General features: G+C 35.3%; 1 protein-coding gene across 3 annotated transcripts in view; it reads left to right on the top strand.

Moving 5' to 3' along the window:
* Positions 1 to 8400: 8400 nt before the first annotated feature.
* Positions 8401 to 27320, top strand: part of LOC126974388 (lipid storage droplets surface-binding protein 1) — a 31662-nt gene continuing 12742 nt past the window's right edge. Inside the window, exons 1-4 of one of the 3 annotated variants that reach the window (XM_050821867.1) lie at positions 8401 to 8497; positions 16969 to 17084; positions 19577 to 19762; positions 22658 to 22838. In XM_050821867.1, coding sequence (XP_050677824.1) covers position 8497; positions 16969 to 17084; positions 19577 to 19762; positions 22658 to 22838 — 484 coding nt within the window. In that variant the 5' untranslated portion in view covers positions 8401 to 8496. Of the gene's footprint in view, positions 8498 to 12079; positions 12358 to 16968; positions 17085 to 19576; positions 19763 to 22657; positions 22839 to 27320 lie in introns of those variants that run through there. The other 2 variants (XR_007731516.1, XM_050821866.1) reach the window with 2 other exon arrangements.

Below are 27320 nucleotides of genomic sequence, written 5' to 3'. Positions count from 1 at the left end.
ATTAAATTATTCTGTAGTTCATTAGATATCGTTGGGTTATTTTGTGATGCCGATAAGATCATTGATAACGATAGCACTGGTATCGATTTACAGACACAAAGCAATTAATTTGGAACACTATTATTATAACGACTAAGATTTCAGATATATATGCAATGGAAGGATGGCTAAGTGTTTCCAGCAAGGGCCAGTAGGGCCAATATTGCTTTGAAAGCTAGTGGGAGGCTTCTTTGCACAGGATGCCGGCTAGATTATGGGGACCACAACGGCGCCTTTTTTTGCCGTGAAGCAGTAATTTGTAAACATTATTGTATTTCAGTCTAAAGGGTGCCGTAGCTAGTTAAATGCTGGGCAAATGAGACAACATCGTATATCTCAATTTTTGGGTTTTTCAATAATCCTGAAGCGGCACTGCATTGTAATGGGCAGGGCGTATCAATTATCGTATCAATCGTCTCGTCCCTTATTTCATTTAAAAAAAGTACAAAAGTCGTTATATACCTACATGTTTTCTAATAATACGTTGGATGAGGGCAGCGCAAGGCCGATCGTCGTGGAAATCTTGCTAAGCTTAAGCCAAGACCCAACAGTGTGTGTTGCCGGTGATGACTTACGGTAAGCAGACGTTGTCGCTAATTATGGGCCCTATGAGGAAGCTCATGGTAGCTCAGAGGGCAATGGAGAGGGCTATATTCGGAGTTTCCTTCGAGATCGAATTAGAATTGAGGAGATCCGCAGGAGAACCAAAGTCACTGACGTTGCCCAAATGATTGCGAAACTGAAGTAACAGTGGGAAGGTCACATAGTTCGACGGATAGGTGGCCGGTGGGGCAAAAAGTCCTCGAACCCGGGACCACGTACCGGAAGACGCAGTGTTGGTAGGCCCTCCACAAGATGAACTGACGATCTAGTTAAGATCACCGGAATACGTTGGACGAGGGCAGCGCAGGACTGGTCGTCGTGGAGATCTTTGGGGGGGCCTTTATCCAGCAGTGGACGTCTTCCAGCTGATGATGATGATGAAGCCAAGACCCAATGCCAAAGTTAAGTTCGCGTCTTATCACACTCAGCTAAGATTTACGTAAGTAAAGTTTGAACGAAGTGTAAGTACGCTCTATAGGTCTTCTCTATGGGCCTGGACCTCTTCTGGTAGTTTAAAGTTGACTGGTGGATTGTGGACTAAGATATACTTCACGGAAATGACTAGTAACAAATATGTGATAAGGATAAGCTATAGTTGAAGCATGTAGGTATAACTAGATAAGATAATTTATTAAACATTTCTTGCAAGTAATTATATATAGATGTGATTGTTTGTGCAAAGTGAAAGGATTTTCAGGAAGTGACGTCAAGTGGGTATATGCATGATTTTTAAAAATACTAAAATTTGATGTTTGACATCTTAATAATTATCAAACACATCAAATTATAGATAAAGACATTCATATTCAATTCAAAAATTTATATTAAAAAAAAAATATGTTAAAAAAGTAAATATATTTTCCCAGCAATATATTTCGGCTATTCAGACGCGCCATTTTGCGCGGGGTTTCTGTGACGTCAGAGTCTATCCCAAGAATCTATATTGTACTAATAAATGTATGGCCTGTTTTTTCCTTCGGTTATACTGCGATAACTACTGAACCGATTAGAATAATTCTTGTACCATTAGATACAGCGTGTTTCGGAGAAGATTATATATAATATGTTGATAATTACTTATTTAGAACCTATTTTTTTTACCTAGAAATGCCTATAAATTCGCAATACAACTAATTCAGTCCATGACATTTCATTACATATAGTGATAATTCATACAATTAGCGGGCGCGTTTTTATAGTATAGTTTGATTGTTTTTTACTTTAAAATGCAAAAACTTAAAACAGAATCTCAACATTGATCTTACGAGAATCATATGTTAATGATCTTTAATAACAGAAAAAAACAATGGATATGGTAATGGGTTCGAAACACAAAAACACGTCATCAAACAGTCAATCAACGCATCTATTTTTGGAAGATTATCCGATTGCGTTTCAACAAACCCACATTCAGTCATTGTAAATAATAATTATACAGATAATTGAATAATAAAAAATCAACATATAATTTAATATATCGCTTACCACCGACAATAACATCTAGGAACCATACCATTGCTTATGTTTATGTAGACTTTGACGTCACACTGCGCTTCAACCAATAGCAATGCGTTTCGATGTTTTATATTTCGCGCGTATTTATTGTACTTTTGTATATTTCATATTTATTATTCGGCACAAATTTAATAAAAAAAACTATTTAAGATAAAATAAATAATAATAAAGATTAGAAAAAATAATATTTCAACTAAATATAAGTTACTTACATGCATATAACGACACGAAGGGCTTCGTATTGTTATAAGATACACTGCATTTAGCTTTTAAAAAATTCATGTTAAATTTTTTATAAAATTAGATGTTATTTAGCGGAACATACAATGACGTTCTATACATAAAGACAGTTCACGTCGTACAAAATCAAAGCCGAAATATAGCACATGCCACAAATGACACCATAATAAGCTTCGACTGCCATATTTCTACATTACTGCGTTTACTTCACTTGTTTAAAATATTATTGGTCAATAGGCAGCAATGTAAACATTTTTTCAGTTTAAGCCGCGTATTTTGAATTTAGCACCCGATTTGGACAGTGACATCAGTGGAGTAGCAGTTAGGTATTTTTTTATACCCTTACGAAAAAGACGGTTGCTATAAGTTTTACGCTTGTCAGTCAGTCTGTCCCTATTCTCTAATCAAGATCTGTTTAGTTGGAGGTTTTAAACATTTTTAATCAAAAATCACACTCATATTACCAAGTTTGTGTGTTTATTTATCGGTTTGACTGTATATTTATTATTCCTTGACGGTCCAAATAGATTTGGATCTAATAAGTTAAGGTTACCTATAATCAGACAAACAAACACTCAAATATAATATTTTTGTAACATACAATTCGTGTTATTTTACATTGAAATTAATAAGAAACATATAATTTACTGATGATATGATGTTTTATGATGATCTCAGTGTCTTTCATATTTCTTGTAGCATTATTTTCACAAAGTCTTAATACGCAACCAGGCATTTTAGTTTCAATTATTAGCAATGCTTAACAGAACATGTGCCACGTGAACGTCACACATAGTTTGAGACTGCCCGCTTGGGCGTAGTATTAGTTGCTGCACTTCTTGACTACGCCATCGTTATCTAGTTGGAGTACAGCGGAGACCAATCCTAAATCTAAATACTAGAGTATAGAAGACCTGACAGCCCGATAATGCGTCACCAACTTTAATTTGTTATTGTGTGCATTAGCTTGTTTAATATTCAAAATATAGAGGAGATAATTTAATTTCTTTCTTTCTCTGAAGTAAATATAGCTTGTAAGACAAATATATATTACGTTACTAAGCCTTATCATAAACTAAAATATTTATTTAAGTGTTATATAAACTAAAATAATTAAATCCCTTTTTAAGAATTTCCACGGACACGAGGTAAGTTTTGCTATAGTAAAAAATCTTGCAACGATAGCATTGACAATTAATTATTAAATAACGAATACGGCTGTACGCGCTAGAATCCTTTGCCTTTCCTAATAATGGACGAAGAAAATAAAAAAAAAATTACGGATGTCGCAAACGTCAGAAAATTTTAGGAACCAACTTGAACCTGTTACTTTTGACTTTCTTAATGATAACACAGATTGGGAATGGAGCGACCGCCCTCAGGCTATTAAATAATAAGATTAATTGTACAATGTTACTTTGTAAGTGTTACTTTATTTGTAAAACATATTTTTGATGAAAAAAAAAAGCCCGCTGAGTTTGTTGCGCCCATTATTCTCAGGCCTGAGGCATTCATTTTGGAATGGGTGGTAGTTTTTTGACTTTTAATAAGTGATTTCACATCCTATTTTGAATAAAAATATTTGAATTTGAATTTGTACTACAGTGATGCGCGCGCATCTGAAAATTTCACTCTCATAATTTTATCATTCGCGCCTAAAGAAGTATAACTTCAAAAATTAACATTTACATAGTTGTTACGTAGGTAATAACTACTGTCGTCTATGTAGGTACATTAGGTTACATTGCTGCGTACAGTCGCGGTCTAAGAACCTTCATAATAGCCCTAGATCCCACCGGTTGATTCTGCAGGTACGTGTTTTTTTGATTAAACTAATTTTAAATAAATGCTTAGGGAGTAAGGGCAGTAATTTTTTATTCAATTCCTTACATAATTTCCTTTAAAATTTACGTACAATTGAAAAAAAACTTATGTACATCTTCTACCGCATTTATCACAGGGAGTGCTCAGAGAAGCTGTTCGGGTTGAGTCCAGCGGAATTCCACCACCGGACATTAGGTACGTGCAAAGTACCATCCGCATCACGTAGACGTCTGGCATTCCACAACCGAGCGTTTTGTTAGAAAATTCTTGCCTCGCACAGCCATTTTGTGGAATCAATTACCGGCTGCGGTTTTCCCGAACAGATACGACTTAGGCACCTTCAAGAAAAAAGCATGGGAGTATGTTTTTTTCTTGAAGGTCCTTAAAGGCCGGCAACGCATTTCTTTGACACACCTGTTGTTGCGGATGTCCATGGGCCGTTACCTCACTTCTCCCTATCCCGTGAGCCTCTTGCCCGTTTGCCCCCTCTTATATAAAAAAAATACATCAGAAAACTAATTATACTTAAATTAATTACAGATACTTGCCTTATAGGCAACTTATGGCTAATACATTACGTCTTACTCACTAAACTTTCATTTAAAACTAGTCTAATCAAAAATACACGTACCTACAGAATCGGTGGGATCTTGTTATATAAAGTTTATAATTGCTAGTACACATCGACGTCACAACGTCGACTATATAATATTATACCAGTGATTTGATTAGGCAGGTAATGATCCTAGATATATCATTTTAGACTTTACTGCGCACAATTTGATAAATAATCTAATTTGAAAACTGATAAACATTTTTAAACCGTTACCGTACATTTTACGTCACCAGTGGGAGGCTCCTTTGCACAGGATGCCGGCTAGATTATGGGTACCACAACGGCGCCTATTTCTGCCGTGAACCAGTAATGTGTTTCAGTCTGAAGGGCGCCGTAGCTAGTGAAAATACTGGGCAAATGAGACTTCAACATCTTATATCCCAAGGTGACGAGCACAGTTGTAGAGCCGCTCAGAATTTTTGGGTTTTTCAAGAATCCTGAGCGGCACTATTATAACGGGCAGGGCGTATCAATTATCTTCAGTTCAACGTCCCTCTAGTCTCACCCCGTATTGGCATAAAAAAAGACATACCTACACCTGCAACGCTCAAGATATTTAGGGTCTAGCATCTACAGCAATAGTTCACACAATGACGACAATAAAAATAAATTACTAATCTCATAGTGAACAATAATTCCCATATTATATTTGTTTAGGAAAGACTTACTGATGAAATTTAGGTAATATTTGGAAGTATCCCAAGTTAGATATATATACTGAAATACACCATTTTTAAAGCGTTAAGAATAAAGCACTACTCAATGGTGACAAGTCGACATATTTATTTGAACGTCACTTCTAATACCTCCTTATTTAGATATCTTTGAATAACGAATAACATCGAGCTTCCTTGTGCGGTGTTTCGAGGACGATATGACATTGGACATTGGATACCAAAAAAGCGCGCAACGCTCCTGTGATTCCTCTGTTGTTGCAAGCGAATATGGGCAGCGGTGATCACCTCCTCTTCCATAAAAAAAACATGTATTACAAATTCGTTATATTAAGGAATTCAATCATGGATTTTCAACAATGTTACAAGATTATATTTCAGATATGTGAGAGATGGCAAAATTCAGAATAATTTTAAGTGGTCATTTATCTCTGCAATTATTTAAAAAAAGCGGCCAAGTGCGAGTCGGACTCGCCTATGAAGGGTTCCGTAGCAGCAAGTAACGGAATATAAAAGTTATATAGAAAGGAAAATTATATAAATTTTTTTAATGGAAAAGGCAAAAAATCGTTGCTCAAAATCATACAGTGCAAATGAGCTTTCATCATTTATACGTATTAAAAAAAACATCTATTTAACCACTTTGGAAGTTTAAAAAAAATGATATTAAAAACCTTAATATCATTTTTGAAGACCTATCCATAGATCCCCCCCCCCCACACATATGGGTTTGATGAAAAACATCTTGAGTTTCAGTTCTAAGTACAAAAATTTTTTTTTTTTTGTTTTTTTCTAGTTTTGTGTGAAAATATTAATGCAGTTCACAGAAAACATCTACTTACCAAGTTTAAACAGTATAATAATAGTTCTTATAGTTTCGAAAAAAAGTGGCTGTGACATACGGATGGACAGACAGACAGATATGACGAATCTATAAGGGTTCTGTTTTTTTGCCATTTGGCTACGGAACCCTAAAAACTATATTTACGTTATAACTTTAAAAAAAAATACTTATTGCATCCGCTGCTCAAATTCTGGTACATTATAATATCAATAAATAAAATTACGTTGTGTTTGAATATAAATCGAATCGAATGACATCATTTCTAGCCTTTCTTAAACAAACAAGCAACTTATCGTTTTTTATCAGACGTTTGTTACCTACATATTATGTTTTTTAATTTCAATGTTTTTCGACATAACCCGCATTTCACAGTGCCAAGTTCATTGTCCCTAAATCATAATAATTGACACACAGATTTGAACCGTAACAAAGTTTATAAAATTGATGTTTTACATGAGATGGCTAAAACAATTGATATACAACACGTATAATGTAACGCAACGTGCCATTAAGTCATAAGATTCGGGTTCGAATCCCGGTAGGTGCAAGCATTTATATGATGAATATGGATGTTTGTTTCCGAGTCATGGATGTTTAAATGTATTTAAGTATGTATATTTATATGTATTTATGTATGTTTAAGTAAGTATATTGTATTAAATAATATATTGTTGTCTTGCAACCCATAACACAGGCTATATATCCTTAATTTGTGGCAAGATAATTCCACTCCACTTGAGATCTTTCTCCTTTACCTGCTACAGCCTGGTATCATATTTAGAGTCGAAAGATACAGCGATTTCTATGGTCACCTAAAAGGGAAGACAGAATTGGGCACTCTAGACCTTGGTGTGCTGAGTAAAGTGAAGCTACCACCCTCTTCTTCATAAGGCATGGTAATGCAAGATATTCCCTGACATGGATTACTACTCTCAGCTCTGAGCGGGGGCTTCCCAATATTGGCTCCTCCCATTTTACTGAATATTGTGAAAGGAAGCTCAAATAGCGACGGTACAATTTGCTTAACTCTATATGATATCACATATTCTACCGAATTTCTTGTAGGGAGTGTTTGCAGTAATTATCAGGATTAATAATGCCACTAGCTGGATATAATGTAAACACCTAATCATATTATACAAATGATTTAAGTTTTCTTTAGTGTTAATTCCGCCAATATAGAGGCGAAATACGTGTCGAATTGTTTTAAAAACAAATATTGGCAGAATTAACACTAAAGAAATTAAATCATTTGTATAAAAGGCATAAAAAGGCATACAAGGCATTTATTTTCTCAAAATTGATTCCTTAAGAATTATTTTTGATGTCATTTCTTACTACTAGATACTACTACCGCTTCGGAAACAAATGGCGCTCTGAGAGAGAAGAAGCGGCGCAAGAAAATATATATAATTATGGATTTCCGCAAAGTAACGCCTAATTCAATAAAATTTTCAATAAATTTACCTAATCATATTGACGATCCCTATAGCCCAGTGGTTATCGTGTGACCGTGACCCTGCCTACTGAGCTAGAGGTGCCGGGCTCGAATCCCTGTAGGTGCAAACATTTATATGATGAATATGAATGTTTGTTTCCTAGTCATGGATGTTTATATTATGCTTTTTATGTATGTTTAAGTAGGTAAGTATATATATCGTTGTCTGGTACCCATATGCCTAGTTTGTGGCAAGATAATTTGTGTAAAAGTGTGTCAAAATTTATTTATATTTAATAAAATTTTAATTAGTATGCCATAGAATCTACCCTCGTCCATATGCAATACTTGTAAGAAAATAAAACTAGGAACTAAACTAGAATTAAATTATAACATGAATAAATTATTCGTAAGTATTTCTGTATCTTAAAATAATTAAAAAACATCTAATATAGGCCAACGGTAAGATAAGCTAATTCACGTTTTTCGATCATGCTTTAGCAATGTACTTTGCATTCACCCCGTGGCCCGTCCACAGTCCATCCCTAATGACACAGACAATAATGATTAATTATTATCTGTGACATCACGACATCCGTTGCCGCCATTATTGTTTGCCAGCTGCTCGTACGCACTACGGTTCGACGCTTCTATTGCTGTATAGCGCCTATTACGTTAGAACTTAGAAAACAGAAATTTAAAAAGTGAGTAGCTTTTTATAATTATTTCATTTATATATCTAGAATCATATGTATTAGTTTTAGTTTTTTTTTATCTCTAGAATATTAAAATGTGTATTGTATCATAGTGAAAATGTTTCGATATAAAATTTTCACTTTTATGTTACCTACCCACCATATTGATTGGACTGACAGACAGAGATACGATTAAATATAAAGTTGTTGCCTATTTTTATAACCATTTAAGAAGGAATTACTGTATTCAGTATTATTTTTCATGATTAGGTTTTGTTAATATACAAATCGATAAAAATGCGTATTCTCGAACGTGCTTTTTGTAACGTTAAGTTTAAAAAAAAACAGTTTTGATTTAAACCATTTTTAATAATACGATGAAACAAAATTTATTACAAATATTTTTCAGTAGATGTATTTATACCGAGTATAAAATAATAATATATAATTGTAATAAGTAATAAGTTATATGTAAGTACATATTTATGTTGAAGTACAAAACAGACTTAGTAAAACAATTTCGTTTGACAATTTGGGAAACGCAAATAATTTTCAACACAACTTCTGTAAAAAAAGGAAGGTAGATCTAATTTTACATTAAGGTCGGAATCGAAATGTTTTAAATTATTTAAAATTGCTAAGTTATTCTTCAAGTATTTTAACTTTATTTAGCGTCAAGTGAAATAAGCTTAGAACACAATATAAACTTATCTGTCATATGACAAACAAACTGGCCAGCGTGCGATAAACGATGATTAATATTTGTTTTCAATCGTGCGGTAAGTTCAAGTTGAAGTAAGCAGGCTAATCAGTAAAGAGTGAACTAAACATCCGACTATCGCTTCATACGTGATACGAGCCGGGTCACTTGCGCAATTTAGGTGCAGTTTATTTCCATTCATCGGATACTTAAAACTATTATGATAACCTTTCTAGTGTTATAATTATTCTCGTTATTTCAATAATTATTCATTGTATAGCAAAAACTAGGTATTTACTTCAGGTAGGTATAAAAGCGGCCAAGTGCGAGTCGGGCTCGCTCATGAAGGGTTCCGTAGCAGCTAGTAACATAGCAGTAAGTAACATAGAAAGAAAAAGGATATTAATGGAAAAGGAAAAAAATATTTTCTCAAAGTCATACCATGCAAATAAGCTCTCATCATTTATACGTTTTAAACAAAAAAACTACTTACTAGATCTCGTTCAAACCAATTTAGGTGGAACTTTGCATGATAATGTACATCATAATATTTTTTTTTTAGTTTTATCATTCTCTTATTTTAGAAGTTACTGCGGGGACACGCCCAAATTTTTTTTAAATGAAAATAAGGCACAAGACGAGCAGGACGTTCAGCTGATGGTAACTGATACGCCCTGCCCATTACAATGCAGTGCCGCTCAGGATTCTAGAAAACCCAAAAATTTTGAGCGGCACTACAACTGCGCTCGTCACCTTAAGACAAGATGTTAAGTCTCATTTGCCCAGTAATTTCACTAGCTACGGCGACCTTCAGACCGAAACACAGTAACGCTTACACATTACTGCTTCACGGCAGAAATAGCCGCCGTTGTGGTACCCATAATCTAGCCAGCATCCTGTGCAAAGGAGCCTCCCACTGGTAAAATTATATTTTTAAGTTAAACTTTAATACAAAATTAAGATGGCGCTTGGAAAGTAAAAAAAAACTTTTAATGCCAGCCACACACGATCAAGTTTGCAGCGGACTTGATGCGGCGGTAAACTTGAAGATGTGTATGAGAGTTCAAGAATGAATGACTTTAGTGGGCATCAGTTTTTGCACCACACTGGCCGATCTTTTCTTCCTGTTTTCTTAATAATTGCAATTACTAAGCATAAAGCTCTCTTCAGACAACGCTTTACTATTGTGATATAGCAAATAAGAACCTAATGCTATACTACCAGCGGGAGGCTCCTTTGTACAGGATTCCGGCTAGATTGTGGATACCACAACGGCGCCTATTTCTGCCGTGAAGTACTGTACAAACATTACTGTGTTTCGGTCTGAAGGTTTCCGTAACTAGTGAAATTACTGGGCAAATGAGACTTATTAATCTCATGTCTCTGGGTGACGAGCGCAATTGTAGTGCCGCTCAGAATTTTTAAGTTTTTCAAGAATCCTGAGCGGCACTGTATTGTAATGGGCAAGCCGTATCAATTACCATCAGCTGAACGGTCTGCTAATCAATTTTATTACGTATAGTATGACAATAATATTTCGTACCTACAGTGGAGTGTGAACGTGTCCTTAATAATGATTGGTGAGCAATATATTAGTACTATGAACTATACGCTATATTATACCGAAGTCTGAAAAGAGTTTAAGGCAGCCATCAATCTAACTTATAACTTGATCGTGTGTGTTCTTTAAGGACGAACTGCAAATTGCACGCCGCATCAAGTCCGCTGCAAAATTATTTATTTATTTAAAACATCATAAAATCCACAGAACTTAAATCTTCTTAATATATATAAATCTCGTGTCACAATGTTTGTCCTCAATGGACTCCTAAACTAATGAACGGATTTCAATGGGGATTACTTCATGGAGTGCAGTTTAGTCCAACTTAAGAGATAGGATAGTTTTTATTTCGATTTGGGACCCATAATTATTCTTATTTCCAATATTTGTTTTGTTTGGACATATTTTCTGTGAGAGTATTTTTGACGCACGGTTTGACAGTTCTGCTGTGAAACAATTTCATTATAACAACAAGGAGCATATTATTATGTTACAATGAAAAATTATTGACAAATTCATCAAAAACGGTATTTTATTTATTATGTACAGAACAACGCCTGTCTGGTCAGCTAGTTAGGTTATAATAATACTATTTTCTAGATCTTACATCTAATAACGGATTTACAATATTTATTTATTTCTCGATTTTGACCCACTTTAAACGGCTAGATTTCGTTCAAACTTCGTAGATATATCGAGGACCAATTACAATACATTAATTTGATGAAATTATTCCATTTTTCAATTTGCAAAATAAGATTTTTGTTAATTTATATAATTTTCATATATCGTATGTAAGGCAGGAATAAATGTTAATTTTAAATTTCAAAATAAATTTTCTATTTTTTAGTTCGGCTTTCTATAAAAACCGTGTTTTATTGGTTTTTTTTAACTCCCATTTATCTTAAAGAAATATTTATATTTTCGCTTCAAAAGCGCTTACTTTAAGCCTAATTGCATAATGTTTATTTTACTTTGACTTTGAGTATTTATATTAAGTATAAGCAATAAACCTATGTACCTATATAGATCCTAAAGAATTAAATCTCCATAATGTTGAACATTATTTTGTAGTTTTCAAAGCATATTCTTTAGTTTTTTTCAACAATATTTTTTTCGTGATGAAATATGTAAAAATTAAACCGGGTTTTATTTGTTTAAATGTATTTCATTTACAAATTATATCTTGGAAAGCTTCAAGTTGAAGGCCACAATAACAGATTAAATCACAAGCTATTTATAAACGGGTTTGAATTGTTGATTATATTGGAAAATATCACTGGCGCCTTATTTACCAGCCGCCATCAAACACGAGCCAGTACATACGAACTATCAATGATGAGAAAACACGTATATTATTGTTAAATTAATGCATTAATTCACCCGAGTGATAACCTTTGCAATTCTTGTCTAAAAATATTAAGGAATCAGTGAGTTGTTGAACAGGCGTTGGATTGGTGTTTTTAATAATTTAAATCGCGGGAAATAATATGTCGAGTAACGGGATTGATACAGAAAATGTGAAGGTGAATAGGAGGGCTAATGCACTCATTGCGAGGAAGGCGAGGGCTTATTTGAAGGCTGTTGAAAATAGTCGAGGAGTGAGGGGTAAATATAAGATTATTTATGTCCAAATGTTTTGAGATCTCGTGCCAGAGTTTGGCGAGTCAACATCACCTGAGACCTGAAACATGTCACGAATTGTTTAAAGACAAATATTGGTGGAATTAACACTAAAGAAAACTCAATACATTTGGATAATTATGGATTTTCGCTAAGTAATGCCTACTTCAATAAATTTTCTTATTTATGTCGATTTTTGCGTGTCGCCCAAGAGGAAATCTGACTCTTTATGAAAAAAAGCGACGTTCAAGATGTTTTCCTGATGGTTAGTGATACACTTAACTCATTTCAATGCAGTGTCGCACAGCGTTCTTTATTGAACCCAAATTTCTAAGCGGCATCGCAATAGCGCTCGTCAATTTAAAACAAAGAATGTTAAGGCTGCTATCCCAAGAAAATGCCAAAATAGCGCGTAGTTGAAACCATTTCTTGACGTTTTATATAAAACTAATTATTTTTTTTATAACATTTCTATTTTTTATAGACAATGCGGAAAAAAAATCACCAAAATACCCCTTAACTACAGTTGGACTCGAGCTAATCGTTCAATCTAGATTAAAATTGTACGCAAATTTATTTATTGTGACCCAATACTATTTAACATGACATAGTTTTGTTAGTTTTATTATGGACCTTGGATTCTGTTTGTAATAAATTTAAAAATGCTTCTAATTCCGAATTAAAACTATTGCTATCTTTTACGGGAGAGGTAACGTTCAAGAGCTACTCTCGATTTCTCAGAGCTGTTGGCTCCGCCCCCAGCCTTAGGGCTTGTACACAAAACTGCGATGCGACGCGAAGCGAATTCGTAACGCTGAAAATTACGACACGAATTGCTGCGATGCGATTTCGTGCGGAAAGGCGTCTCCCAGGATGACCATTCCTTCGACGACCGTTAACCGTAGGTACTAAACGTATTTTGAATTGAAAACTAGGTCGTGACATGGATCGTAAAAAGAAGTGTGCACTTTTATTATTGCTTAGGAGATACAGGAAAAAGAAACAAAGAAGATTTTGGGTTCATCCATTTATTACTATTATGAATCCCGATGGAAACTATTTTCTTCAAAAATATAAAGCTTTGAAAACCGACGAAAAAAATTTGTTGAAAAAATGGAAAATGGCGTCAACACGTGTGACGCAACATCGCAGGAATGCGCGATGCGAATCAATTCGCAAGTTCTTGCGATGCGTAGAGGGAGCTCGCAGATTTTTGCGATGCGACGTCGCATCTCGCATTTTATACTGTTAAGCTCTTTTTCTTACATTTTATTCTAGCATCTGAATATAACATAATTAATAATAATTAGTAAATAATTTTTAGTTGTACGGAATATATAATTAAATAAAATATAAAAAAAGTTTGTTACTACTGCAGGTAAATGAACTTTTATTTTTACGGACATAAACAATCGGTTTATTTTTTATTTTGTTTGTTTAATTTTTAGCATTATTATGTTTATATTTGTAACATGGTATACCTTGAAATTTTCGACTTTACGCCCGTTAGTCTAACTTTAAGCGTCATATAACTCAAAAAGTATGGACCTTAAAAAAGTTTTAAACATAAGTTGTAGATAATAAACTGTTCTATAAAAACGTCATTTATAGATGTTTTTTATTGATTCAATATTTTAAGAATAATCGGCCGAGAAAGAAAAACCAGTTCATTAAATGGGCCATAAATCGTAAACAGTAAGTTTTGCAAAAAAATAACAAAAAAAAATAAAAGATGTGAAAATTTATTATCTATAATAATGGCTCAAATAACTTTTGCCCTTTAGAGCATATTTACCGAGATATCGGCCAAACACTTTTTTCAAGAGCTGGCAGTAATTTGTGATTTAATGCTCAATAAGTAACCCCAGCCTTACAAAAAACAATGGGTCGAAAATTTTGTGCGAGGTAAAATTCTATTTTTACAGGCCTATTTGTTTTCAGTCGCTTTTTTTGAGTTTTTCTTGTTGACCGTACTTCCTTGAACTGTTATTCGAGCCAGAGGGCCTACCATCAACTTTTAATAAGCGATACGATTCCAATGCAGTTCAGTTAAGATACCTAAACTGAATCACTAAAATTACTTAATGGCGTTTGGATCACTTATGAAGAATGAACGATATAAATTTGTCTGTGATCCGCGGTGTGAGAAAGAGATGATGCTCTACAGTCGTTGCAGAAGTTTGTCTCTCTTACTCGAAGCATATGCGTTGCGTTTCGAAACCTAAAATTATGACTTTAACGGTTTTTTTTGCGTAGAAAATACTAAAAATACATTTTAAAATTGCGCTTTATAGCGTCAAATTATAAAACATTAAGCCCTTTTTGTACTTATTATATAATAGTAATATTAATAAATATAGTTCTTTGAATTACAAATTAAATGTTTGCTTAGGTATTTACGTAAAAATAACGAGTTATGAATACACCTCCATTGATGTTTGATTTGACAGGAGCACAGAGTACATTTTTTAATTCGTTCTTGCGAACAGGCCGGGCCCTTACTGCCTCGTCTTTAGTATTTTCATTTTGAGTATTTATTTTCAGTATTTTGTTTTACAAAAAAGTCCAATAAAGTATTCTCATCTCATCTTTCATCAATAAAATTTTCCTTTTCTGTATGTTTGAACTATTTTTTAAAAGTTATTAACAACACGATTCACTTTCCTCTAAGGAAGTAGCAACTTTTTTCGAATCGCTCACTTTGACACAATAGATATCCAGTTTAGGTTGAAATATTACCTCAAGGTACGAATGAATGAACGAACTAAATCAGTTTGCGATACAATTAATATCATTTTTGACATTCAATTGACATCATTGCGATTTTATCAGTTGATTTGACGTCAACCTAAATTAGATAGCTCTAATCACGTCGTGGTACGAATAGCAAAGCAGTTCATTTTAGGTTGTCAATTGAATCGCAATAAGAGTTCATGGTAGGCCCGCAGGTCCCAAGTTAAGTCGACGGACTTATAATTTCACCAGTTACGGCGTCCTTCAAACCGATACACAAATAATGCAATAAAGCCGCCTGGTTTCTGCAGATATTGGAACAGTTTTCGGAGCTATTGCATACCTTGCCATTCGTGCTAAAGCATATCCACCAGACCAGTTTTACCAGTGCCCCTTTGCACAGGATGCCAGCTAGATTATGGCTACCACAACGGCGCCTATTTCTGCCGTGAAGCAGTAATGTGTAAGCATTATTGTGTTTCAATCCGAAGGGCTCCGTAGCTAAATTTCACTGTTTTTTTTTCAAAATAAAAACAAACAAAACAAATCTTTTTCAAAAAATACACAACGCAAAATTACAAAATCAACCAAAAAAAAACACTTTAAAACTGATAAATTATTACTTAATTATTAAGTTTTTCAGCTTTTAATAATAACTGAAAATGTTAGCGAAGGAAATACAACATTTCCAAACTGACTTCTGCCAAACTACTGCGTATTTTACTCTATTGCCTGGCCAGAAAATGCCCTTTCTGCGTCCACACTTGTGGGCGGTATTCCTTTTAAGGGCTTGTGAATGAATCTTTCATTCACGTACACACCCTTAAATTTTTATTATATTCTAAAAGAATGTATCAATAATCATCACGAAAATACGAAACAGTTAATAACTTGAGTTATTAAGAATAATAATTCACGCAGATTATACTATTTTGCATTGAATGCACGCTTTTTTTTCAGACCCACAATCCCGCGGATCCTGCGCCCGTAATCCCGCATCTCGCGGGATTGGAAAATGGTGCGGGATCCCGCCATAGCGAGATCTCGGTATTGGAAGCCCTATTCTGCTGTTTTTTTATCAAAAACCCATCTTCGTTAGGCCTTCGTAGGGCCTTCCTCGCTTCCTTCGTGTATGCTTTTAAGGCCACGCGACAGATGTAAAACCTTGAACATAAGATTTCTAATTCGAAATACAAAACTTTTTTTGTTCTATATTCATACCGTAATACATATAAAATTTCAACTGTGTATAAATTGCACTCGTAAATTTGCGTTTTGGTGGTTTGCCATCTAACTCAGTGCACAAATTTATAGAATGCGGATGTGAGTTGAAGTGTTTGGCAAGGTTGACATAGGCTTACATTCCACGATAACTTCAGGTCAGATCCATAGCTGGGACAGATCAGGAGTAGCAAGAATAAGAGAACTTATTTGAAATAGTTGAACCGAGTGAAGATATTATTCCACCACCGGACATCAAGTCCAGAAAACTTCACGCGCATATCGTTGATGTCTGACTACGTCACGTTGAATTTTTGCCTCGCACAGCCATTTTATAAAATGTTCTGCGGCTATAGTAATGCCAACCCGATACGACCGTAAGGACCTTCTGTCTTTGAGCATACTCTCTCCTCAAAGGCCGGCAATGCATCTTTTGACTTCTGCTATATCAGATGGGCGGCTGGTTTTTTACTATTTATCATTTGTCGATATGACCTTCCTTAAAAAAAGCCAGGGAAATATGTGAGCACAGGGTCAAATCGGAGTCTGTTATCTATTTCTTTCCTTCTGAGAAACAAGCATTTATGTTTATATCTAATATTAGTTACAATTTAAGCTTATATACACCATTTTTTATTACAGTGCCGACTGTAGATAAGCCAGGGTTTCCAAAGCTGGAGGCTCTAGAAAGAGTTTCCAATATACCCATCGTAGAAAGTGGGATAGAAGTCACAGAAAAATTGTATCACAAAATAAAGGTAATGTTTTATCAAATAATTTTATTATGAATTAATTCAGTATAGATTATCATTAGAGTGCCCAGGAGAGTACGATCATGTATTAAAATTAAAATTCATGCTGTTAGTTGAGATATTCCTTATTACTGGAAGGCTTGGCAACCCTGAATCAACTATACACAGTAGCATTAATATGTAAACATGATTGTTACCACACCTCCGCGGATAATAGGGTAAAACACTAGCTTTTAGCCCGAAAAATTTGTTGACGTATTGCTATGACGCATTCTGAATGCGATCCGAAAAGTGCACTAGCAAAAAAAAACAAATGAAATGTGGGAGGGGAAAAGGCCACCTCAAAGCATGTGCTTGCCAACCGAGCCTTTGACTCCACCTAACTGATAAGTCTCTAGTGTCCACCCCCGCACACCTTTCAGGTCCTAACACTGTCTTGCTCACGCAGGCATAAACCCATGACGATTGCCGAGCATCACTCGCTCGCGCTGGGTTCAGTTGTTTCCGATTTAACAAAACTCTGTATTGGAAACGAAACTGACTCGCTAGAAAGCCTCATAAGAATAAACATCTAATCGCTAACACGTTGCGGTCGAGTACCAATTTGCTGTCTCGCCGCCTTACTTGTCGCGTGTGATGAAGGCTTAATATTTAAGAAGTAGGTTGACCCTGACCATGGGGCATGGTGCCCCCGGTTCGATCCTCCCTCGCCTCCTTACAATCGGTTTTCGAATCCACATGTACGAGGGGTGGCTGATATAAAATCTACTTTGTTAAAGAAAGTTTTGAAAATGGAACTGGCCACTGCAAAATCATATTCTATATTATTCCTTTTTCGAAATTATGACGCTTATTTTTTTTCGCTTGCTTTTGTTTTTTTGGCGCGGCTTTGATTGAATGATGAAATTTGAGCATCGAGCAGTGATTAAATTCCTAAGTAAAGAAGGAAATACGCCTACGCAGATCAGAGAGCGCATGTTAAAGGTATTTGGTGATTCAAGTCCTTCTGAATTCGTCATAAAGTTTTGGTGGAAGCAATTTAAACATGGCCGTGAGAGCCTGGAAGACGACCCACGTAGTGGAAGGCCAATTTCTGCTGTTACCGCAGATAATGTTGAAAAGATGAAGAACCTGATTCCTGCAGATCGGCGAATCAAGCAGTGCGAGATAGCCAGAGATGTGGGCATTAGCAAGGAACGAGTTCATGAAATTATTCACGAACATTTGGGCATGTCCAAGGTGAGCGCGCGTTGGGTCCCTAGAATGTTGACCCCCTTTGACAAACAAAGGCGAGTAGAATGTTGTCAGGCATTTCTAGACCTGGTCAAAGGTAAAGAAGAAGAGACTATCTCTCGAATTGTGACCTGTGATGAAACTTGGATTCGCCAGTGGGATCCGGAAAGCAAACAAGAGTCAATGCAATGGAAATTTAAAGGAGAAAAGCCGCCAAGGAAGTTCAAGGTTCGGCCGTCGGCTGGAAAACTAATAGCCACCGTATTTTGGGATGTCGAAGGGATTTTGATGATAGATTATTTGCCTAAAAATACAACAATGAATGCTGAATATTATGCAAACTTGCTTGACCTGCTTCGTGAACAAATCAAAGAAAAGCGGAGAGGCAAACTCAGCAAAGGTGTTCTGATTTTACAAGACAATGCTCCTGTACACACAGCCTTAACGGCGAGGTCAGCCCTGAGCAAAAACGGCTTCACAGAAATTAACCATCCACCTTATAGTCCAGATCTGGCTCCCTGTGACTATTTCTTATTCAAAGATTTAAAGAAAAAATTGAGGGGTCGCAGATTTTCGACGGACGAAGAAATGAAGGAGGCTGTGACTTACCATTTTGACGAGCAAAATAAAAATTACTATTATAACGGCATGATGTCACTTATTTGCAAATGTCATAAGTGTATTTCACTTGCAGGAGACTATATAGAAAAATAAAAAAAAAACTAGCCATCAAAGTCTTTTCTTTCATAGTTAGGTAGATTACTTATCAGCCTCCCCTCGTACGTTAATTGGACGCCTTATAAGATTGGCAACGCACTTGTGAGTTACAAGAGATGATCACAAACTTCACGTGACCCGTATATTTGCTCGTTTGTCCCTCCTGTTCTTGATTTAAACATAAAAAAATATATTATGTAATGCGATTACGTTAATTATATCAAAGTAATTGAATATGGGCTGATGACCATCAAACATCACTCGTGTCTCAATTCACGTTCTGGAATAAGACATACAGCACATGAGTAACAAAACGGTACAGATAGTAAGCTTCATACGACTATGCGTTTTCTCATGCCTCTGGGGTAATGTATGCATCAGCGCCATCTATGTTTGAAATGTTTTTTTTTATGTCACGTCATTAACTATTCAAATTGCATAAAGCAAGTTATTTGTAATTGTAACATTAGATGGCGAATAGTTTATTTTAAGATCATTGATCTATATTATTATTTTTATTATAAATATTGATTTATGATTATTTTCAGGATTCAAACCCATTGATAAGATGGTATCTAGCTTTCGGCGAGAAATCCTTAGCCACTGGAGTTCAGCTGGCTTTACCAGCTGTCAATCTCTTAGAGACTCCGATTCATCAACTTGACAAGTTCCTCTGCAAATCGTTGGATGTGGTAGAGAAGCGTGTCCCTTCAATATATCTTCCACCTCAAGCTGTAAGTTGCTGTGATTTTATACGTTTGTTACCTTAGATCTTCACCATTTGTGAACTGATCTGGAAAGTGTGTATACTTCCTATATAATTCTCCTAAAAACTGGAAGACAGTTGCCAAAGATACTTGAAATATGTCATTTTTTCATACAGCTCATTCGAAAGGCAGATTTCCTTAGAGAAGAACGAGCAAGAAACTCTAAGGTTGCTCTTTTCAAAAAAGGTTCTAAGTTTCATTTAAATTTACAAATCACTTCAATTACAATATGTGCAAAGTAATGCAACAAAAATACTCAAAGGTCAATTACTAAATGCATGAGTAAGTCAATAAAATGTAAATTTTTAAGTGAAAACTATTATATTTATTGAGTACATACATATAGTACAATACAGTAGATATATCAATCCACACATACCGTAAATAAAATAAGGCATTATGCGAGCATTTTATTAGCTATTATACATAATAAATAGTTTAATATCTTTTATTTAAGAAAAAATAAATAAAATTAAAAAACCCTGAAGCAGACTTCCCGGTGAGAGGATCATCCAGCTACCACAAGTAGCGCCCGTTCACGAGCATGACGCATAGGCCAGCCATCGCCTCCCTCGACCATATTTTAGGGAAGGGAACGACCCGCCCCACGTCGCCGTTTAAAGCATAATGTTTAAATTAGCATCAATCTAGTTTTGACATCTATTGACACTCCGAGCAACATATATATAATATTACGGGCTATACAAGATCATGACAAAATATCAATTGAAATAAAAAATTGTATTAACATTATTTTCAATATTTATACAATAATTAAAAAAATCAAATAATATAATTTGAAAAACAAAATTTTATGAACGATGCGGGATTCGAACCCACGACCTCCGGCGTTCCGTGCCGGTGCTCTAACCAACTGAGCTAACCGTTCGAGTACCGCATCGTTATAAAATTCTGTTTGCTTTGTTTGTAACAACTGTTTGTTATAATTTGTGTATTAATCCTAGAAGTGAGGGTTATCACTTTAAAAACATAACATATTGTTTAGATTTACAAGAGCGACATCTCAAGTCAATTTCCTAATATGCAAATATTGGGGTTGAGCAGGTTATCAACTGTAAAGTAGATCCTGTAGATGAAGACACACCCTGAGAGTTGAACAAAGAAAACAGAATTTTATAACGAGGTGGTACTCGAACGGTTAGCTCAGTTGGTTAGAGCACCGGCACGGAACGCCGGAGGTCGTGGGTTCGAATCCCGCATCGTTCATAAAATATTGTTTTTCAAATGTTATTTGTACATTTATCCTAGAAGTGAGGGTAATCACTTTAAAAACATAACATATTTATCAAGTATTATATCAAACAAAAACACTATTTCCACAATGTTCAGTATATAGTACTCATTGTACTTCACAAAATCATTTTCACCTACAAGATATACACAGCATTAATGTTGCACAATACGCACTCAAGCACAATCAGCACTATAGCAGCAGATATGCTGCTATAAGCATTTCGGTGATGCGAACTCACGATATTTCACTCATCCAAAAAGTGTCTGAATATATACATTTATATTAATTGTTAACTATTTATTTAGCGCCTGTCATGAGCGTGTCGGTGACGCGAACCCAAGATGTTCCAAAAAAAGTGTCCGACGCGGCTAAATAATTTTTCACTTCAAAAATCAAACCTGATAATGGAATTCAAGACGTTTGAGAGCTATCCACAAATTTCCTGAATTTAAAAAAGCATTAATAATTTATTTATGTTTTATTTTTAGAAACAGGAGGACAAACGAGCGTACGGGTCACCTGGTGTTAAGTGATCAAATTCAAATATTTTTATTCAAAATAGGATGTGAAATCACTTATTGAAAAAAACTACCACCCATTCCAAAATGAATGCCTTAGGCCTGAGAAGAATGGGCGCAACAAACTCAGCGGGCTTTTTTTTCATCAAAAATATGTTTTATAATTAAAGTAACATTTACAAAGTAACATTGTACAATTAAACTTATTATTTAATAGCCTGAGGGCGGTCGCTCCATTCCCAATCTGTGGTATCATTAAGAAAGTCATTTATGTTATAGTAACCTTTACCACACAAACGTTTCTAACAATTCTTTTGAATAACGTAATACTTTTGTTTTGAACATTTTCTAGGATCCTGTTGTAAAAGCATATACATCGCCCCACAAAAGATTTGTTAACTCGACTTAGTCGAGTAGTAGGCATTATAAGCTTATGTCTGTTCCTGGTGTTAACATTATGGTTATGACAGTTTCTGGCAAATTCACTTATGTGCCTATGAACATACATTACATTATCAAGAATATGTTGAGAAGCAACAGTCAAGATGTTAATTTCTTTGAATTTTGCTCTCAATGATTCCTTAGGATCTAGGTTATAAATAGCGCGAATAGCCCTCTTCTGCAGCACAAATATTGTATTAATATCGGCAGCGCTGCCCCACAGCAATATACCATAGGACATAATACTATGGAAGTAACTAAAGTATACAAGTGGCGCCGTATCTATGTCAGTTAATTGTCTAATCTTTTTAGCCGCGTATGCTGCTAAAAAGATTAGACAATTAATTAAGCCAAATTGCCGAGAGTCTGTTCGCCAATTCTTTAATATTGGGGCCCCATTGTAGTTTGGAATCCAGAGTAATGCCAAGAAATTTAGCAGATTCCGCCGATTTTATCACCTCTCCTTTTAAAAAAACACTTGCATCAACATTTTTGACATTTGGTACGGTAAATTTTATAATTGATCACCGCCGCTCATATTCTCTCTCTCAACACCAGAGGAATCACAGGAGTGTTGCCGGCCTTTAAGGAAAGTGTACGCGCTTTTTTTAATATGGTTTTTAACCAAAATATTTTGATACCATACAGCTATACTCAGAAACCCGTCGCTTCGTCCTCCGGCGAGCTGACTCGGTGAAGCAGATCGGTAGTGCCGTGCTGGACTCTCGTGTGACGGCCGTCACCGCGTCGGCTCTGGACCGCGCGCTGACCACCGCGGACGTGTACGTCGACAAGTTACTGCCGCCCGACTACCAGGACGCCGACGAAGGTAAACTAACTGCTAATATTGGAGGTTCAATCTAAATGAAAACTACTAAAAAAGCCGTACACAAACTATTATCATATCATCGACGTAACAAAAATATTCATAAAATTAAAACTCCTTGACCAAACTATGTAAAATTTTTATAGGACCGAACGGCAAACATCCTGCATCAAAGTAGAGATGAATCATGTAAATCGGATCATAAATCTCAGCGTAATCGGTATACATACATAAATAAGTACCGATCGAATTGAGAACCTCCTCCTTTTGGAAGTCAGAAGTTAAAAAGCATAACATTTCTTACCAACAGATATATTCGTCCATACTAAAAGCTCTTTCAAAAAGGAAATCATTTTAAGTATACTGTAATCGAAGAGTTGAAAACGACTTAAGACATACGCACATACACTCATACACACATACACTCATACACACATACACTCATACACACATACACTCATACACACCTTTATATTAATTAGTTAATTTTTTTTTATTTTGATTTAATCATAGTTTAATTAGAGCGTTAAATGTTATGCCATAAATAGTGTGAACCTGTTATTGGCAGTCGGCCATCGCATAATATTTTTGTTATTAGTTTAATTTTTGTGTGCTGTTGGTTCAATAATAATAATAAAAAAATAAAATAAAAAAAAATATATATATACATCGGCGAATGATAGACTTACTGACTAGACTTAACCGAGTTATTGTTACAGTTTCTAGCAAATTGCTTAATCTGCTTATGAACATATTGAACATTATCAAGAATATAATATTGCAACAGTCAAGATGCTTATTTCTTTAAATTTTGCTCTCAATGATTCTTTAGGACCTTTAGGTTATAAATAGCGCGAAAAGCCCTCTTCTGCACCACAAAGATGGTATTATTTAATACTATGAAGATAACTAAAGTAAACTAGTCTCGCCGTATCTACTTCTTTCCGCCGAATTCCAGCACCGGACATTACGTCAAAATGCAAAGTACCACGTATGGGGGGCCCCATTGCAATTTGGAATCAAAAGTAATGCCTAGAAATATAGCAAATTCCACTGGTTTAATAAAACAATGCACACATAAAAACAATTAAGATTTCTTCAGTCATTACAATAATTATTAATTCGTTTTTTTTTTTTCATGTTCTTGTATATGTCATAGCAGAACTGTTAAACTGTGCTGTCAAAATATTTTTATAGAATTATTCTAAATTGAAATTAATTAAATTTGTTATTAAAATAAAGATTCGAACAGACAAAAACGACACGACATTTTTATATATTATGTTCTAGCTGACCCGAAAGACGTTGTTCTGTCGGTATTCATTCATAAATTGTTATGTACTCAAAAATTAGCACGATTATAATATTGAACAGTCTTTAGTGCAAATTAAAAAGTACATACATAGACTTAGATAAATTATACGTCTAGATAAAATCACTTGCTGATAGACAACCGATGATAACAGGCCAGGTTTATTACTCTAGCGTGACAAGCTACGTCTTTCACTCACGATTTGAATGTCACTTTGTGTTAGTGCGAAACTTGGACCCTAATCAAAGCATTGAGAGAGAAAACTTGCCGTAACACAGAGATCAAGTAGGTAAGTAGTAAGGAGAGGAGTATGGCCGGTTATAAACTACAGGATAAGATAAGAAACACCTACCTAAGCAGAATTACGAAACTTACCGACATACTCGAACGAATCGACTAACAAAAGTGGAGATGATTCGAGATAAAGTGGGGAAATGGACCAAAGAGTTACAGAATGGTACCCAAGAGATGGCAAGAGATTGACAGCAGAACCTAACTACAGATTAAGACTTATAGTTTATACTTTATAGCTTAAGATTATTGCTTTTCAAATGTTAGTAATTGTTTTTTAGTACGGAATAAAATGGCTTTATTATTATTATTGCGTTAGTGTGCGTGCATTGATCAAAATAAAGGTTAACTGTCAACCTAAACTCTTTTCTACGTTTTCACAGCTGTCTGTCAAACAATCTATGTACTTAGATATATTAAATTATATAACATACATTTTATGACTGTTGAGTTGGGTTATCATGTTGACCGTGATAAGTTACTATCTCACCGCCGCTCGTACTCTGGACTGAGGCCACAGTTTGGCCTGTAATGAGCTTGACTTGACAAAAGTCTGGCGTAATAGTGGTCTTGTGATCCGAGATTGATATTTGAATTAAATTCCTGCTTTTGATATTTCAATACATAATAGCTATAAGGGTAAATGTATACACTTTTATAGTAAAGTCCCAGCCACTGTTCAGGCATTATCTATAAATAAATTTAAATATTTTATTAAAGAATGGCTCTGTTGTAACTCCTACTACTCCACAGATGAATATCTAAGTGATCCGACAGCCTGGGACTAGATAATGATTATTTTATAGCGATAGCAATGACAGTACAATATTGTATATTTTATTAATAAGAGCGCAAAAAAGAATGCTGGCAGAGTTTCCTGCGCCGCTTCTTCTCTCTCAGAGCGCCATTTGTTTTCGAAGCGGTAGTAGTATTTAGTATATTAGAAAAAACATCAAAAACAATTCTAAATTAATAAATTTTGAGAAAATAAATGCCTTTTATGACTTTAAATTACCGATCTTGGGACGTTTTGGTAATTTTTTATCAATCCTTTCATGGTATGAATGTGACATATACCTAAACCTGAGATAATTATATGTCTAGCTAGACTATGTCAGCTGCAGTGAATATTTAACAGCGCTTATTTCTGACGTGAATCAGTAATACGTGGGTTACACTGAAAATGTTTATTACTAGCCACTTCCTAACATTGCAAATGAAAACTTTATTTGAATTTCAATTTTAGAACTCTTTGGTAACCTAATGTAGTATTTTGCATTCATTTGTCATTTGTTTTTATGAATTGGCGGCAAATCTGAAACTCTTGTTACAAAATGAACCTAACGCGAGAAAATTTTCGGTCAATGATTTATTATGACATTCGTTGTGCGCTTACTCAACAACGAAGCTACGATAGGCTGCGATTAGCATTTCTTAATGAAGCCCCATCTCGTGCCACTATTTACAATTGGTTTAACGAGTTTAAGCGTGGACCATCATTGAGATTGCTCTCAATGATGATCCGCGTGAGCGAAGTCCTTTAACAGTGACTACTGAAGATAACATCAGTGCTGTGCGACGCATTATAGAGGAGGATAAGGGAGTGACCTATCAGCAGATACGAGCAAGCCTAGGCATTGTTATGAGTCAAGTTCAAAAAATATTACACGAACATTTAGGCGTCAGGAAGTTTTGTACCAGATGGATTCCCCATACTTTAACTGACGACCAGAAACACCTTCGCATGGACTGGTGTCGCCAAATGTTAGGTAAGTTCAACGGCGGTGATGCGGTATTTGATATCGTCACAAGTGATTAAAGCAGGCTGGATATAATTTTACGAACCCGAAACCAAAAGATAATCAGCTCAGTGGGTGTTTCCTTTTGAGGATCGGCCAACTAAGGTAAAGAAAGGAAGAATAGTCAAGGAAAAAGATGATTGCCTCATTCTTTGGTCAGAAAGAACATTTCACGACAGTTGTGCTAGAAGATGGAAGGACAGTTACTGCAGACTGGTATGTCAATCGCTGTTTGCCTGTTGTCTTGGAATAAATTCGACAGCAGCGCCCTCGAAGCAGGATCGTCCTTCACTACGACAATGCTTCAGCGCACTCCGCAAAACGGGCTGTTGAATATTTGACTATGGCAGGTGTCGAGATAATGAGTCATCCGCCATACAGTCCTGACTTGGCGCCCCGCGACTTTTATTTATTCCCAAGAACTAAAGATACAATTTGAGGTATTCACTTTACGAGCCCTGAAGATACGGTGAAAGCGTACGAAAATGCCATAGAAGAGACTCCTAAGGAAGAATGGGCCTACTGCTTTTCTCAGTGGTTCCATCAAATGCAACGATGTGTAGAGAAGAACGGAGATTACTTCGAAAAACAATAAAAGTATTGGCAACTTTCCGCATTAAGCCGGTTTTCATTTTCTATAAATTTCAAGTGTTACCTAGCTATGTAATCATTATTGTGTTTCGGTCTGAAGGACGCCGTAGCTAGTGAATTTACTCGGCAAATGAGACTTAACATCTTATGTCTCAAGGTGACTAGCGCAATTGTATTGCTGCTCAGAATTTGTATATTTTTTAAGAATTTATAAGTTATGGTATGGGCGTATCAATTACCATCAACTGAACTTCCTGCTCGTCTCGTAAAAAAATACGTCGAAAAACTAAGCGGCGAACTATTAAACGCTATTTTCAGCAACGCACGAACACTAAAAGAAAGTTACTAACCAATCGCGAGTGTATGACATAGCTGCCATGCACACTAATGACACACTATGAGACAACTGACTTCCTCTCTAAATAATAATAATACCTTATCCAATTTAACCCCCAGAAGACTCAAGTTTGCGCGTTTACCACTAAAAAAACC

The sequence above is a fragment of the Leptidea sinapis genome, chromosome 32 (genome assembly GCF_905404315.1).
Source record: "Leptidea sinapis chromosome 32, ilLepSina1.1, whole genome shotgun sequence".
Taxonomy (NCBI): Eukaryota; Metazoa; Arthropoda; class Insecta; order Lepidoptera; family Pieridae; genus Leptidea; species Leptidea sinapis.
Note: the sequence above shows the minus strand (reverse complement) of the source record. Positions and strands in the feature narration are given on the sequence as shown.